The sequence below is a fragment of the Taeniopygia guttata genome, chromosome 1A (assembly GCF_048771995.1).
Source record: "Taeniopygia guttata chromosome 1A, bTaeGut7.mat, whole genome shotgun sequence".
In the NCBI taxonomy this organism is placed as follows: domain Eukaryota; kingdom Metazoa; phylum Chordata; class Aves; order Passeriformes; family Estrildidae; genus Taeniopygia; species Taeniopygia guttata.
The window spans coordinates 65,393,011-65,411,085 of record NC_133025.1 but is presented as its reverse complement, the minus strand read 5'-3'; the positions used below and the strand labels follow the sequence as shown (position 1 = coordinate 65,411,085).

The following is an 18,075-nucleotide window of genomic DNA, read 5'->3' as shown; positions in this document are numbered from 1 at the left end:
TGGGATCTTGCTTATCTCAGTACTACATCCTGTATCCTATTTTTCACATGTAACATCTGCAAAGGGGCCCATCTGCTGTGTAACACTAATCACATATACTTTTCCTTTATTACTTTGTAACAATTATTTTCTAAACTATTGATATAGCTACAATTTAGTTAGCACTAATCATATCCATTTATCACATCTAACAACGGGTTTAAAAGATTTCCTGTGATCCATATTGCCAGAGGAATAAACAAGAATTTGAAACTTCAAACCCTATCCAAAGCTTGTTTAGCAATATAGTTTTGTTACAGTGACACAGGACCTTTAATTCATTTGATCCTGGGTCTGTTTGCTCCACTGAAATTTGACTCAGCAAAGATAAATCCCCTTCTATCATTCTGCAAGACAACTCGTTTTATGTTTGGATACAAACCAATTCACTGCCAAAGCTGCATAATCAACAACTGCCCTAACATTCCAGTTAGTACTCATAGGGCTGAATGGAAAAAGAAATGGTGATGATGGTATAGAAATGCACCTAATTTCTATGGGGTGCTCAGTGAATATCAGAACAATACATGGTGTATTAACGACCATGTTTGCCAACACTCTCTTTCCTCAAGATAGTTTATATATTTATATAAGGGGATGGCAGTCCACTGTCATTTAATTGTGCAAAATTCTTGAGTGGATACCATGAACTAATCTTTTTTTATTCCCCAAATTTATTTTTACTCGATATTTTGGAAACTGTTCTGTAATGACAAGTTCTGGAGCAAAATCTAAAAGACAGGGCATCTTCTGTATTTGAAAGATTTCTCCATATGATTGCAAATAAGAAAATTATGGAAATAGCTATTCTTTTTATATTCCATATTGTTCAATCAACATGTTTTTATCTTCCCCCTTGCTATACAATCATGTGCAGATTTTATTTTGTCTCTGGTTCATTTTTAATATTTATATGTACTTACTATCAAAAAGAACAGAATAAATCAGTTGTTTAAGGATGTGTTGGAGCATATAATTAAAGGAAAGTTATATTTATTTCCATGTTCAGGCTATGGAAGGCTAGCCAGGGACATCTCTTTCCACTTAAAAATTGTAAGTCCATTGGAAAAGAATTAGGGGTTGGTCAAAAAAGGATTTTCTTTTTTTTTTTCTCCACCTTCTTTTTGTGTTAAACATGAGAGTCCATGAAAAGCAGCCTATTACCATAAGCCATAAAGCAGCTCTGTCCCTGTTTCAGAGAAATCTGCTTGAAATGTGTGCAGCCTTTTTGATCTCCAGGCTCCTAGTCTGAGCAAACAGATGGAGTGTTTCTACCTGGGCTATTCTTTTCTTTTCCTCTTCTCCTCCTTCAGCTAAGCCATGCTCCCTGTGCAACTCAAGAGGAAGGACTTTTAACCCAGCACACAGCTCTGGCCCTGGCTGAGCAGATCACAGAAAGTTCTCAGTACTCTTCAATCCCAGTGCACCAGCCCTTATAGACCCCAAAGCATAGGTGCACATCTGCCTCATTTCCCTGCACTGCCTGCTTGAATTTCCACCCTCTGCCAAGCTGGTGATGGCCACAGGACCTGAAGAGGAAAGAAGAGTGGAATATTGCTTTCACCAAGGTATATATGGGAGGTAATTGTTGGTTGCTTCTGTCTGAATCACTCAGTTTTCAGTGGCTTGCAATATCACTAACACAGTTTCCTTTTTCCACTACCTTGTTAAATAGAAGAAACCCTTCTCTTTTATTTGAAATATCGGTTTTCTTCAGCTCCCTATATTTCCTCTACAAGTCCTTAGGCATTTTTCTTAATATAACTCTCTGCCTTGGCTACTGCACCTCACAGGTAAGAAGAGTGTGGTATAGCTGACATGAGTCCTGTGTGACTCTGATCTGACACAGCCCTATAATCCAACTGGGATGTCACTGCTACATAGCACAGCACTGGGGGGAAACCTTAGAGGCTGAAACAAGAATGCAGCAACATTGGGAAGAAGGCAGTGAAGTGTGGCAAAATGTGAGTAAAGGAATGGAAAGACTGAAATGGAATATTAACAGTAAATGCACTCAGGAAAAATAAATCAGAAGGCACAGGCTCCTGCTCTCTGCAGACACTGGAAATAGATACTGACAATGATAATATATAATTGTTTTTGCTTTTGTTATACAAAGAAAGTACATAAGAAAAATGAGGTAGGAAAATGAAAGGAACAGCTTAACAAATGCACCTGACACTGTGAAAGGTATTGGACTGGCATCATTCCAGTGGCAAGAGCAGGAATCATTAACTTGAGCTATTTAGCATTCCTATCAGGGCAAAACTGTAGAAAACTACAGAATGGAAAAAAATCTGCACTGGTCTATTGGATAACTATAAACAATTTAAAGCAATTTCTATCTTTTTTACAAATCAGTGGACAACTGATTATTCTGTTATGTAGTTTTATCATAACTACCTCCTTTTATCAGAAAATGGTGGGGGGGTTTAAGCTAATGTACATTTCTTTTACCACTCCTATTTTGGTTGTTCAATTTTTTTCTAGGGAAAAAGAGTTGTCATGTTCACTGCTTGATACTGCTGCTATTCAGATCTGGTTTTACATTAATTCTTCTCAGTTTGTCACTCACCTGTGATTAATCAAGCAGAAACGAAGAAATTAAATTATGTATTTTGTAAAGGTGAACTAAGGTTTCAGTAACTGTGAAACTGTGGGTAGGAACACTGTGACAGACTGTCAGGAATTCCAACTTGGTCTAGTTCTTGGTGGAGTTATGCTGAACCATGTTTTCTGAGAATCTGAATTTTCAGTATCCTTGGTAAGTTCTTCATAACGCAGTATAATCTCTGTAGGAATAATAACTTGGGAAAATTTTGCTTTGGTCAATATCTGAAATGAAAATTATGTTATTAGACGTGAACTGTCTCCCAGGGCAAAAATACACCCAGTTATTACTTGACACCAGGAAAAAAATTGCAATATTCTCCTTATTTTAATCTTTTACTAGATTATGATAATGGAAAATTAGAAATTACTTCCGAGTTCCAACTTCATTTTGACATTTAGGATATCTGTCTTCTGCACATTTAATATTATTTCCAATTACAACAATATATGAGATATTTCAGTATTTGAGGTCCCTCACAGCAGGCCCATGGGACAGGAAAATGCAATTTCTGTGCAAATGCCATCAGAGCTATAGACTTTTTTTCCCCAAGGAAGTATGTGATTGATACATGTGTATATATAAAAAATATAGATATGTCTGTTATATACATGTGTGTGTGTGCATATCTATAAACTCAATCCAGTTGTGTTTAAGTCCAGAATGTCTCTGATGCATAAACCATAATCCTTGGTCCTATATCCTGAAATGTCAAAATGATACCCTCAAAAATATATTAAAATTCATTATACTCTAGACATATTACTGGAATATTCCTTTGGGGTATTACTTGTTTGAATAGAAGTACAAGAAATAAATTAGGCAGTTATTTACTTACATATTGCCCACAGTTCCATAGATTTATGAAGAAAACAAATCTGAAATGCTGCATTGCACAACTTCGTAATGCTGCAGTTAGATTTTGCCTTGTATTTACAGACTGGCTTATTTTAAAATCTATTCAAGCACTGGAAAATCATAAATATGCAGCTCCACAGATCTGGAGGTCAGGTTCCTGTGACTGTAATACATATCTTCTTTTGGCAAAGCTCTCCAATCTAGGGTCAAACTCTGCTTGCTTTTCTCACGTTTGATTTAGGATGGAAATACACATGAGTGAAGGAGCAGGTTTGTCAGAGTATTGTACGGCTACATAGTGCTGACTGCTCCAAATGTGAGGAAAAATATGTACTAAGGTGGTAATCTAAGAGGGGCAGAACATGACAATGTTTGGTAGAAATATTTCTAAGAGGCCTATCAGCACCTTCATGATTTCTTAGGAAATCTAACTACAATATGCATGATATATGGCTCTTTATCCCTCCTAACCAGAACTTGCTCATAATTGAAGCCTCATTTTGACTCCTCTGTTTATATTAGAAATTTTAAATGAAATGAGCCAACAGATATAAAAGTTGGTATCAGCCTTAACACCTTCAATTTCTGATCAAAAATGCAATTAAGAAGCACCTCTTTATTTTAAACCCAGAAGAGAGCATGACTGAGAAGCTGAAAAGTGGGCATCATGGTACCCTCAATGCTCTCAGAACTCTCTTGTGATGGGGCACAGTAGAGCTGCCACTGGCGTTGTCATTGATTTTTGAAAATTTTCTTTCCTGCAGCTAACCAAAGCATGCTAATCCTCTCCCCCACCAGAAAACTTGGAACACACAGGAGTGCTGTGTTCAGGGCATGACTGAACATTTGAGCAGCTGACGTGGCACCACTTCATCGCTGGCACTGCTGCCAAAAGGGTTGTGTATCACGTCACAACCCCAGGATGGAACTTCTGTGCAGCTGGAAATCGCATGTGGAAAAGCAAAGGCAAATCTTACCTACCTCCCCAAGATACTACCCAAACAAAAAGATTTTTAAAAAGAAAATGCTCTTACATGTTCAGCATTTGCCTAGCTCCATAAATGTCTTAAGGTAAGCAAGAGCAAAATCTGTGGGGTTTAGATATTTTCTTTCCAAAGTTCTTATATATATAATCTACTCCTTTTAATTTCATTGTAATACCCTAAGAATTAATACCATAAATAGTTCCATTATCATGTAATCCCCTAAGAATTAATACCAAAAATAGTGATGGCAGAATGAACAAATTGGAGAGAAGCTTGGGATATTGTCTTGGTGCTGAAATGAGTCATATTGCCATATCTGCTATGGCAAAGAAGACTTTCATAGCTGAGAGGCCAGGTTAGAGCCTTGAAATTTCTGTGCAGCAGTCTTGAGGTCTGTCCACACACAGATGGTTGAAAGGCTCAGAAGGTGTTATTCCAAGTAACACAGTCCTGTGTCTATCGACTGTGGCTTTTAACCAGGATTGTGACTTGTTTATCCTGTATTTTGTTGTCCCACCCTCTATTCAGGGCTGTTCAAAGAAGGTGTGTAATGAAACAGAAGAGTTGGTTTGGCTCCAGCTGGTCCTGGTGCCTGTTGTCCAATGTGGGTTAGGTTTAGTTGTGGAGACAACACTTGGGACACGATGAGAGAGAAACTAAAAATACTCAGAGGATTTTGAAGAGCTGGATATTTTATTTACTACCTAGTTACCACTGCAAATAAAAATTTTAGTACCCAAGATAAGATTAGTTTTATCTTTCTGGTGGGAAATCTGTAGCATGCTCCTTTGACTTAAATTGATAGACTCTGAATTTTCTGATAAGCTTTGCTTCTTTGAAAACCAACTGTCTATAAAAACAGCACCATGTGAAAGCAAACCAACCCTTCTTATTTTCCCTGTAGGTATAGTCAGAATCCTATCTCCAAACAACCTTAAAGAAAGTTTTCAATGCTACTTTTCTATTCTTGTAAGTTCAGCATAGCCAACAGTAAAGGCCTTGTTGACATTAGGCAAATGTGCAATGATGCAGCAAAATCAATTTAGTCACACTGATGCAAATCCCTCACACAGATGTAATGCCTGTGTGCAAAGTAGGGCATTTCTGAACATACACAATATTTAAAATGAAGTGAAAGAGAGAGATCCTATTCCTCCCAACTGATTCCTTAGTGTGATTCATATTGGTGCCCCTGAAAGCCTAAGTTGAAAGAAAGGGACTTTCTGGTCAAAAATAAGGCTTCATTAGAAGTACTGTTGATCAGGAAGGAATATTATGATCTTTAAATTACAAGTTGCAGTAGCTTAACAGATGGAATAATACTTTTAAAAACACCCTTTACCTTTAAACTGAGGATATCTGACCTTAAAATCACTAGGAAAAGAAATATGTGATTGCATAACTCCATTATATGGTTACTTTTTAGAATAGAAGTGAAAATTAATATGTTTTTGGTCCTGGGCTCTTTTTAGTAATTTAATGTGATCTGCTGTCAACAAGAGGGAAAACAAACCTCTGATGTTCAATAAGACTAAGAGAACAAAATGTACCTTTCTGTGAGTATTCAGTTAAAGTTCTATTGGCAAAAAATGGCACAACCTGTGAAGGCATTATTGAAAAACAGATGAGGTCAGCAAGGAGTACCAGTAATGAGGTAATGACCATCTTCCTTTGCAGTCTTAAGAGGTTAGGGGATTCTTTTTCTTTTATTTTTTTTAACAAAAATGCTTCAGCAAACTGTGAATTTGAAGCAAAAGTTTTAGTAATTTTGTAAGCATCTTTTAGCTGTTATGGAGGAAAAAAAGTTTTAAATACTTAATGTATATAATTTATTTAACATAGGAATAAATGAAATATCAAACTCCAAATAAAACATATGTATTGAAAGCATAGTTTTTAATCAAGTCCAGGCTATGTCGCAATACTGTTCTTTAAAAAGTATTTTAAATTTGGGGAAACTTTCTCCCAGTCTGAATGGAACCACATTTGGAAACCTGGGATCCTTTTTGTTTAAAGTGAGTCTTTGATTCTCCTTGTAGGTGAAGACTCACACTGGGGAAGTGAAAAGATATGCAGGGCTTCTTTTCCATGTAGATTCACCTACAACCTGACTGTTAAAGTAACATTTTCCTCCTCCACCCTCCTCAAAAAGAGAATAGGAAATCCCTTTTCAGGAATAAAGTCAGGGCAGAATCTCATCCTGGTAGATTAGAGTCTCCCAGTAGAGCCAGGTGACAGGGAACGCTGTTTTCTTCATATATTGCCAGGAGTTGGCAGTGCTTCATTTTGTTCTAGCAACAATCTTAACAAGATCCTGAGTAGGAAAACCTCATGAGATAAGGAATAACAGAATGTACTGAGTTGGGAGGGACCCACAAGGATCATGGAGACAGGGTAAGGGAAATTCTCAGGCAGGTAGGGAGCTAAGCAATCAATTATTACTGAATTTCAAACCCTCAGGCGATACAACTATACCCCCTGCTTTATAATTACTGAGATTCATCAACAGGAGCTGTGGCCCCCACTGGGCAATTCCCAAGTTCCTTGAAATGAGTCTAATACCCAGTGAGGTTAGTTGTGCTGCTGCAGAAAGATATTTCTGGCCTTTTACGTGTCAGAAAATAAACTGGATGTGACAGATTTGGAGCTGGCCTGTGATAATTTACGAATAAGGTCTGTTGGCCTGATTATTTGGTTGAATATCTGGGTTTAGCTCATCAGATATTAGCTTGCAGTTGCATTGTTAAATTATCAGGGCTGATCTGTGCTCATTACCCTGGGATGCCCCACTTCCATTGACACTGCACAGCCAGGGAGCACGGGGACTTGGAAGGGGAAGACATTAAGTTTTGAACCACAGCATCTCTACATGGGCAGGGCTAGCATCCTATTCATCCCTAGGAGAGACATAGGGTTCCAAAAGTGCATTGGGAATTGGAGATGGGACCTGTAGGTGTCTGATAAGTGGATAGAGCATTGTTAGGAGACACTAATTGGGATATGCTCATATATATCTAGGCTGTTTCCATGTGTTTGTGGAATTTTCAAAGTGAAAACTAAAAATACCTTTGGAAGAAAAAGAGGTTGTGAATACCGCAGTGATTTCCATCAGTTTTTATCTAATTCTGGGTGTTCAGAACAGGCATGCTGCCTCTCACCTTAGGCAAGCTCCTTTTCCCTGAAAGGGAATCTAATGGGATGAACACAGGGTAAATTTACAAAAGAAGAATGTCTTCTCTGACTACAAAACCAATAGGAAAGTGTGCAGAGGTGATATTATTCCATAGTTTACAGTGGAGGTATGTTGCATGGAGAACTGCAAACATTACATGGCAGCTGGCCCACTCCAGAGTGCTGGACCCAGCCTTATCTGTGGTGAGCTTCCAGCTGAGACTGGTCAAGCAAATCTCTTCTCAGTTGTGAAAGTCTCAGTTGTTATTTGCCAGGTGCTGGAGAAATATTTTACTGGGGTAAAGAGCATAAATAATAGGGCACAAAAGAGGTTTCCAAGAAACCATCCTCCAATCTGGAAGAAAAGTTTTATGTGTGTGTCTGTATATGTTAGGTGAGTGAAGTATAGAAAACAGAAAGTTGAAAATCCTAGGTAATTTTTCTCACTCTCTCCTTACTGAAAGGACAAGTAAGTATAGCTTGATGGGTTCTTGACTGTGGAGTTCCAAAAGGCAGCCTACAGATCTAAGCTATATTCTAGATCAATTCCTAATTCAACCTTCACAGTGTGGGCAGCACTATGCTCATTCATTGCCTGTTCCAGATGCTTTAGTATGTAAAATTCTCCTACTTTACTATTGCTGGAAAGGTTAATATATTACATTTCCCTAACCATGAATTCCTAATGCATTCATCTTACTTCTAGCGAACATATTTTATATTTTACAGGTTTTGAAAACCAACTACACATTAAGGTGTCCATTTCTTAAAAGAACACAGACCAGTAAAGGCTATATTTTCTGGGACACATCCTCCCAGTGGCTGCTTCGTGTTGCTGTAATACAGTGTGGCCAGAAAGGTGCCAGGTCTATTTCTTGGATGACTACTGTGTCAAAAACATTTTTTAATGACATAGATGGAGTGCTGACTCTCCTGCCCACTTCCTTCACTCTTGCCACTTATAGGTTAAACTGGGCTGGCACACTGCAAAGCCCCATGGTTTTATTTTAGTCTGTAAAAAAAACTTAGGAAAGAGACTGTTTAGTGTCACATGGCTGTTTTAAGAGGAGGAAATGCACATGCTGATGTTGATCGTAATCTGGAAAGATTTGCATCTGTTGCATTTGCAAGACCAAGTGACTGCTAGACAATCTAGAAATACAAGAAAGAGCCAAACCAAACCAGGGACAAAAGGAGGAAATTAGAGCCAACAAGTAAATTCTAAGTGAAAGGAACTTCTAGTCATGAGATCGCCACTAAGAAGTTCTTCAGCGCAGCTGGCAGCCATCTCTTTCTGCAGCTGAAGTTTCTGAATGAGAACTTTTTGTGGAGTATATCACAGGAATATAGATTACAAATGACAAAGATCTAGATTGCAGCCACAAACTGTATGTCTGTACAGAAGGCAAAATGCTTCTGGAATTTGCCCCGCCTGTCTTCGCCTCTCATGCTAAATAGGTCCACGCCCTTCTGGGCATGCGTGGTTTTTTGTGGGGGCCTTTATGGGGGTCCCTGGTGGTCTTTGAGGCTTAAAACCATCATCTTCCTCTGCATTGAACTTTTGAACTCTTCTCCTCTGCGCTTGTGCTTTTGGTCCTTTGCTCTCTTATCTGGATAAGTCCATCATCCTTGACATGTTTGGAGACAGAGGGGCTTCCTTGTCTGAATTCTTTGCATTCCTGGTCTTTTCCGGTATTTGTCTTTTTGCAAGAAGCTTTAAAGATCTTTGTTTTCTTTCCTATGCCTTTTGTGCAGAGGTTTCTTAAAATTCAACACATGATTCTACAAACATGGTACATTCATTTTTGCTACATTCATTTTTGATACATTCATTTTGTTAGCTCAAGTGATCTCTGGAAAATCTTTCATTTCACAGCTTGTCACCATCCTCATTCTTTGTTAATTGGTTTGACTCATTCCAGTGGAACACTGGAGAGCCCAACAAGTCGTCTTCCATCAGAAACTAGACAAAACCATCAGCTGTTTTCAGACAAAAGCGAGTACAGCATGTATTGCTCTGTAGTGGGTTTGTCTACATGCCCTTTTCCAACAGCCCCAAGCCAGCTCTGCCTGTGATCCCTGGTAGCCAAGTGTGGTGTAGCTGTGGCCAAAAGCTGTGCACCCAGGTCGGTATAACGGGATATCACTTCTTTCCCTGATCCTTGTCACACTTTGCCTGAACAATGTGGTTACATTTAAAAGCTTTTTTCCTCACTTCCTTGTCTGGATGTACTGAATGGTTGGTTTTCTCAGGGTGGCTTTTTTTCCTGTTCCTCCATGCCCTTTTTGTTTCTGTCCCAAGTACTCCTAATATGATGCCATCACTAACAGGAAGGCTCTACATTCAAACTCAAATAATGCAAGTTCAAACTTTCATTTTAAATCAGATGCTGTTCTGATGCCATGCAACTACAGATTTTACAGCACAGTTTGAGCAAGCTTTGCAAACATCCTAAGCAAACAAACTTTGCAGGAAACATAATCCTATTATTTTACTAATCTTTGGGACACTACCTCACGGGGATCATAATTTTCAACAAAGCCTCTACTCAGTTCTTTCACAGGGTAATCTTTGTACCACTACACAGTGTTGTTATTTTCCTGTGCTGACATCTGTTAGAGAAATAGTTCATACTAGTTACAGAAGCTACCTAGTTTGATGATCTTATGACTTGCTATTACTCCTCACAAATATATTATTTACTGAGTTTCTGATCATGTTTGCTCTCAATACTAATCAACCATTCTTCAATTATTGCCTATTCCTCAACAGACCCTTTCTAATGGCATTTTTTGGTAATTTTCACCTTGCAGAACCTGTACCATCCTCCTTAACTTTAATTCCAGAATCCATTTCATCATTCACACTTGGCATGCTCTCAGCCTGCAAGCTCCTGCCACAATGGATTGTTAGCACATCATCATAGGGTGTTGAATAACCAAACCGGTGGGGGGAGGAAACTACAGGACTCTCTCCTACCACTTGGTCACTCTTAGTAAAAGAGGTAGAGGCAGCTGGACTGGGAGGCAGAAGGTATATTTCAAGAAAGTGCTTCTGGAGGCATTTTTTCCTTATGTGTTGACAGGTCAGGGGTTGCGAATGTATGGCTTGTCCCCTCCACTGATATTCTTAATCAGAGAATGACATTTCCCTCTTAACACTTCCTCATTGTAATGCCAAATCCGTTCTTCCTCCCCAGTACAACCTGTAGTATTGTTCTCCTGTTACCATGATAAATTATGCTTGTGAGACACGCTGAATCATGACGCTGCTCCTGTACACAGTTGTTCCTGGTGCTGAAGAAATTTTAATTTTGTCATTTACGGCTTTTTTATGGTCTTATTTATTACAGGACCTATGTTAGGGTCTTAAGAAATTGTAAGGAAGTGGGAAGTATACTAGCTGCTCTGGGAATTTAAGCGCAGACATCTGGAATATTCTGAGGAGCCTGGATCTGGTTTATGGTCGATGTAGCAACCAACATGCTAGATCTAGCTTTGTGTCTGCATGCATACTTCATAGACGCTCACAGAATCACAAAAGTGTTTGGGTTGGAAGAGACCTTAATGATTATCTGCTTCCACACCACTCTACTATGGGCTGGTCACCTTCCACAACACCAGGTTGCTCAGTCCTGTCCTGATAGATAACACAGAGAAGACAAATTTTCAGTTCCCCTGAAGCTGCTGAATAGATCAGCTAACAAAAAAATGATAAAAGAATGTGGAAGTGTGCACACAGGGTGATAAATGGAGCTTGAACCAGTAGATAAACTGATAATGAGGAATATAGTGGCTTCTTGGGCCAAGTTATGTAAAAAGAAGCAGCAGTGCATGCCCTAAGAGAAGTTCAAGGAAAGGTCATCTGTAATATTGGGGACACAAAGACCCCTACAGACAACCCTCTAGGGACATTAAAAGACTTTGAGTAGGAGAGAAGGAGGCAGATGCATGCAAACTAGTTCTGTGAAAAGTGATGTTTATGTATTAGCCAGAAGTACACTGTAATCAATATGTATGATCATGATGGAATAAATAACTTGTACCTTCTGGATGCACATCACATTAACAGAGCTATCCTTCTGATGTGTCCAGCACTGTAATAAAGAATGTCTGTTGTCTGATACTTAAAATTGTGTTAGAAAGTTTGTTGTCTGATTTCAGTATCGGACCAACATTGCCTTGAACGCTTCCAGGGTTGGGATATCCACAATTCTCTGGGCAACCTGCTCCAATGTCTCACCAGCACAATACTTAAGGCCTTTGATTCAATACAATGTTGTGTTTAAACAAGAATTGTACTTTTCTGTTGTATATTTTTAATTGTACAAATCACCAATTAGCTTCAGTCAGGTAACGCGGTGGTATTGCTGTGATCCGCCAAGCCAAATACAGGCCAAAACTCACAGCCTCTCACCTGCACATAAGGCAGGGAGAAGGGTGACCTTTTTTAATGTGTTGTCCAAGGGACAAAGACCTCTCACCGAATCACAGAATGAGTCAGGTTGAAAGGGACCACAGTGGGTCAATCTGGGCCGACCTCCCTTCTCAAGCATGGTCATTCTAGAGCACATGGCACGGGACCGTATCCAGACACTTCTTGAGCATCTCCAGCGAGGGAGACTCCACACCCTTCCTGGGCAACCCGAGGCTTCAGAGCACGGTCACCCACACAGCGAAGAAGTTTTTCCTCAAATTCAAGAGGAACTTCCCATCCTTCCTCTCACCGGGACAGAGCCAGGTACCACCCAGGTGAGAGCGAGGGGCCGCGGGTGGCGGGGACGGGGCGGGGCCCGCGGGACGGGGCGGGCGGGGCAGCGCTCGCCGCACGCAGCGGGGCGGGGCCGGGGCGGGGCGGGGCGCGGGCGGCCGTTGGCGGCGCGGCGGGGCAGGCGCTGCCGGGGCGGGCGCGCGAGCACCGTGAGGCGGGGGCCGGTAGGCGGCGGCGGCGGCGGCGCGGGCGGGAAGCGGCGGGGCTGCTCCGCCTCCCTTCGGCTCTCCGGCGGCGGTCGGCGCAGGACAATGGAAGAGGCGGCAGCGGCGTTAGCAGCTGCGGCGACGGCGGCGGCGGGGGGCCCGTGCCCGGCGGACCGACCGGGGGCAGCGGCGGCGCTGAGCGGGGAGAACGAAGCCGAGAGCCGGCAGGGCCCGGCGGAGCGCGGCGGGGACGCGGCCCCGCTCAACCTGTTGGACACTTGCGGCGTGTGCGGGCAGTCCATCCAGAGCCGGCAGCCGAAGCTGCTGCCGTGCCTGCACTCGGTGTGCCAGCGCTGCCTGCCGCAGCCGGACCGGTACCTGATGCTGCCCCCCGTCCTGACCCCCGCGGCTGCCGCCGCCCTCAAGGAGCCGCCGCCGGCGGCGCCTCCCTCCTCGCCCGTCTCTTCGCAAGCCTCAGCGATGCACTGCACGCCCAGTAAGTGACCCTTCTCCCTCTTGCCGCTGCCCGGGGGTGCTGCCCGCTCCAGCCCGTGCGGGGACGGGAGCTGTCGGGACCGGGTGCCGTGGGCGGGGTGCGGGTGCCCGGCCGCGGAGCTGCCGGGACAGGAGCTGCTCGCCAGCGCCAGGGCTGGCGGCGGGGTTGTGCTGTGGCTCGGTTTGTTTTAATCGCTATTTTTTAAATTTCCCACCTTGGGAGGGAAGGCAGAACTAGCGTGCTTTCCCAGGACCGGGGCGCTGAGAGCCGGGCTCCCGGTGCGGGCCGGGCAGGCGTTATCGGGGAGCCGGCAGGCTCTGGCCCCGGGCCGGCGGAAAGCCGAGCACCGGCTGATATGGTGACAAGGCACGGGAACGTAGCGGCAGGACGGGCTCTTTCTGAGGGGAGTCCTGCAGGTGTCATCCGCCGGGCTGGGCGGGGACTGGGGCGGCCGAGCAATAACAACTCCACTTGTCGGGGCCGTGGGCAGCCCGGGTGGCTCTGCTGATGCCACTTACTTGCTAATTACCGCGGGGAAGTTTTGTTACGCTCATGTGCCGACACAGTAGCCTCTGTCAGTGTGTTTGAAAAGTACATGTCGCTGTAGAAGGTGTGGAATAAACTCCTTCCCTTTGAAGCTACTTTCCTAATGTTTTTGATTGTTTTTTTCCCTAGCCCTCTTAGATTAGGTCTAATGGATCGCTTAGTTTTGTTAAAGGCAATTTCGCCTTAGGAAAAAAGTGCAAACAAGCGTCCTGTTGTGGAAGCTGGTGAAGGTCTTGGAAAAACTTGTTTAGGAAAGAGGAAGTGTGATGGCAATTGAGCTAATCGATAGGTATTAGTGGAGGTTGTACTTGTTGGAATGTGACGTGAGGACTCAGGTGAAAAGTAGGAGCTCCAGGCTGACATTCTTATGTTCTTTAAGTGGAGTTAGGAAACCTTCTCCATCCTGCCAGAGTTCTGACCAAAGATTACCATTCGAATATGTCAAGTGTTTGCAGAAATTCGTAAAGAAAACGCCTTCTTCAGAGAAAGAAATACTTGGAACAGCTAGAGATTTGCTTCAGAATATCTGAGGAGCTCCCAAGTATGAGCCTCTTCATCTATGTGAGTGTCTGTGTTAGTATATTCATTCAGTCTTTAATTTTAGCATGTAAAGTATGTCGTAGTCAGACTGCCTAATCAAAAGTTACAGAGTGGGAAAATCTGTGAGACCCAAAACCCGTATACTTACACTTGATTGATTCAAGACATGTTATTGCTCATATGTCTATGAGTATAAGTGGGAAATTCTGGGAGGAACAGAAAAAACACAGACTCTGGAGTTTAATGATGTATTTCAAGGTGAGATACTTGGGAATAGGAAAGAGGATATAGATAGAAGCTCAGGAATTTGCAAGGTAGTGTAAGAGGCAATATCATCATTGTCTTCTGATATTTGAGGTCATGAACAATACCGGTCCATTCCCAGATGTTCTTTATAAATATAGCAGAAATAGGGATCTGTAGCTGAATGAGAAATGAGATGCATCATAAGAATTAAAACATTAGTGCTTTTCAAACATCTGTTTGATAATGAATCACAGCAACAGTAAGCTTGTAGCTGTTCCCTCCTTTTGATTGTGAGTTGATTCTGTATTTGAATGATTTCACAGTACATACTTACTCCTCATTCTAAAGATTTGCAGACATACTGTATTTTTGGTGACAATTATTTTTACCCTTTTGACTTCTTTCCCAAGCTACTTGCATGCTTCCATACTAGAGTTCATTGTGCAGTTGAAAGAAGAAACACTCATCCTGAGTATTTTTTATCTCTTTACTTGTCATGTGTTTGCCTTGGTTAAAATGACAGGGACTGTGTATTAGCTATCTATGGCCAAACTTGGTGAAGTGCATTGTCTACTTTCCATTTTCCAACTGGTACCAAAAAATCCCTGTGGATTTGAAGTTAGGTTTGGGAAAAACCCACCTGCTATTGTTCCAAAATTGATTATATAGAGGAAATTTGTTACAGCTGGAGGAGTTCTTAAATTTTCACAAGAAGGTAAGAAGAACCAAAGTGGTGCAAAACTGTCACCTGTTCTGATAATATGTTGTGCAAATGCTTATGTGAATGACACAAAGAAATGAAGAGTATTATCTTAAAAAGCTGGATAACAAATGACTCTTCTCATGTAAATTATGGAATTACCGTGACTAAACAGAAGAAATAAGCATCAAGGAAGCTGTTGCTGGAAGGAATGTCCTAAGTAAGGAACACAATAGAATTGCAAACGATGAAAATGTCCTGACATTGACAGGCTGCTTATGGGCCTATGCTGGGTGCTTGAGTTTCACAAAAAGAAGCCTGAAGAAAGATCGGTAGAATGGTGTCTGTCTTGAACAAAACAGAGGCTATGATTTGAAAAATGCTTCACCAAACCAGCCTTGTGTGTTGTATGAGTACTGAAATTGGCTGAGAAACAGGTAGCTGGAGAGGCTGAGCTTCAAGTATAATCTGGATAGACTTTTTTTCTTCATCAAACTGTTTCCAAGAAGAAACATTTGTTCATTTTATTGAAATAAATTACACCTTCAACTTCCAACATACTAACATTCCAACATTCTAAAAACTAATCAAGGAGCTGTGAAATGAAAGACTTCAAGCTTAAAGTGAATTAAGAGTTCTGGAGTTGCTCACTTGAATACAAGATTCAACATGGATGACAGCAGACAAGTGGCAAGATATACAGAGGAGTTTCATGGGATAAATGTTAACTATTATTCCTCTTGCAAAGGCAAACTGATGGAGAGGCCAGTTGGTATGGATATATTCTATACTGCCACATGCACTCAGTTTTGAAGTAGAATAACTTCTATAGAAAAGAAAACCTGGAGTTTCTGATTTCTCTACCATTCCTGAAGTTGGAGGTGTTGAGGAGTCATCAGTGTGTCAGGCACCAGTGGTTTTAGCACTGGGGAGTTCACTGCTTTCTGAATGTTCAGTGGCAGTTTATTTGCTACAGATGATAATTTTGGTGTTGCATTGCCAAAAAACAGGTTATCAGACAGAACATTATGGACTGCGGGGAGTGCTGCAAGAGCAGCTCTGTAAATGTGACAGTGGCTTGTGAGGAAGCATCTACAGCCACCTCTGCTAACTATTTGGCTAAGTTCATATGGGTTTTCTTTTTTTTTTGTCTCAAATGGCCATTCTTTACTGTCCAGTTGTGTGAGTTACAACTGGAGCATAGACCAAAAATGCTGCTATTAGAAGTCTGCCATTTGCCCAAATTTTTTCTGGGCTGCACTTCAGTGAGTGCCTAGTAGTCTGCACTTAAAGGGTAGTGTTTGTAATGCACAGACCCTCATAGTACTCTTCTGTAAGTTTCAAATGTGGAGTAGGTACCTGAAAGTTGCGAAGTTAGAGGTTGAAATTCTATCCCTTCTCAAAACTTTTAGAGTTGCAAGTAGCCTTGTTTGGTCTTTGTCATAAATTTGTACATGAAATAGACTTGGAACTGCTGGAGGGAAATAATTGTGAATGGAGAGGCGTAGCAAAGTTTTATGCTGGTATCATCATCAAATCTTAATAGTGTCAATGCCAAAATAGTAGAAACTTTTTTTATCTGTTACTCCTCTGTAGCAAACCCACTAGCAAAGAAATTTATATGAAGCTATTAGAAGCACATAATGTTTGGACAATCACATGATCTAAGCTCTTGGAGTGTCTGGAGCAGCATTTCAAATATTTTCAATATATGCTGTTAATTAAGGAATAAATACTTCAGAGTTACTAAACAAGGATTCAGAGGTGTTCATGTTTCAGGTTATTACTTCCTAGAAATATTTACTTGGCAATACAGTTTGAAGTTCTCTAATGATGCAATGAAGACCTTACCCTTGACATCCCCATAGATTTGTGCATGGTATCTGCTTTTTTAAAATGATGTCCCACAGGCAGTCCTTTTACAGATAGGTTCAAATGCTTTCAGCTTCTCATCTGATCCTTATATCTGGACTTTCTGGTGTCATTGCTTCATTTGACCTTGAAAATACAGCTTTTGACGTGAACTTAAATTTTGTTACTTGTTTCTTTTGTTACTTCCCTCCTTTAACTGGATAATAATTGGGATCCTTATTAGTTAGTTTGAAGGATCTAATAGCTTTTTTGAGGTTTCTTATGATGAAGTTCACTTTTTCTTCTGTGTCTTGGTAATCTAAGAAGACTTAAGATTCTTTTTCTAAATCTGCTGGTACAAATGATTATTTCCATTTCATCCTTGATATTGCCACTTGCTTCAAGTGAATTCTCTCCTTCTTTGCCATTACAAAAAGCCCATGTTTTATTTGTGTGGCTGTTTCAGGCATGGTTGCACCTATGCATCCTTTTCACAAGGATCATCTTGTTTCTGCTGTGGTGCATCAAGAAGTGAATTGTTTAACATCTAACATAAGGAGATTTGGGAGTGCTCATATTTGAAAGTAGTATATGTTATAGGAATATATGTAGGAAAGAAATGTCTATTTTTCATTCTGTTTTGGATTTGTGCTTACTCTGAATTGAAAATTCCCAGAGCCCCAGAGATTGCATGTGTGGAATGCATTTAGCATTGTTAGAGGTGAAATACAATATTGTTGTTTTGATAGCCTGTAATGGACGACAGATATCTTGGTTAAAAGTCACAAAGCCAGTAAAAGCTTAAAATATTAATCTAAATATTAATGAATACAGAAAGTTCTTATTTTCCTAGTTATAGTACCCCTCTTTTAGAGAAAAGTATGATCTCAAGAGATATATATGATGGTATGTGATACTTTACAAGTGTAAGTTGAAGTAGGGATATATTTGCCAAAAGTTACTGCTTTGTCTTCTACCAGGAATTCCATAAAAATCTGGAGGCATGCCTATGCAGCCTTTATTAAGGCAGGCAACTGCATGTTGTGGAAATTTGCTTGAATCATGCAAAGTATGTAATAGATGTTTATTGTTTTATGTGTGCAGAGTAGTATTT

General features: G+C 41.0%; 1 protein-coding gene and 1 long non-coding RNA gene across 4 annotated transcripts in view; both read left to right on the top strand.

The window, feature by feature from the left end:
* The window catches only part of LOC121469149 (uncharacterized), a 177,408-nt gene extending 165,000 nt beyond the window's left edge, over positions 1–12,408 (top strand). For all 3 annotated transcript variants that reach the window (XR_012053730.1, XR_012053732.1, XR_012053731.1), the window contains 2 exons: positions 1,353–4,579; positions 12,133–12,408. This is a non-coding gene — a long non-coding RNA (uncharacterized lncRNA). The remainder of the gene's footprint in view (positions 1–1,352; positions 4,580–12,132) is intronic.
* A 186-nt stretch (positions 12,409–12,594) lies between these two features.
* The window catches only part of TRIM24 (tripartite motif containing 24), a 55,533-nt gene continuing 50,052 nt past the window's right edge, over positions 12,595–18,075 (top strand). The window contains exon 1 of the mRNA XM_002191458.7: positions 12,595–13,078. Coding sequence (XP_002191494.5) covers positions 12,688–13,078 — 391 coding nt within the window. The 5' untranslated portion in view covers positions 12,595–12,687. The remainder of the gene's footprint in view (positions 13,079–18,075) is intronic.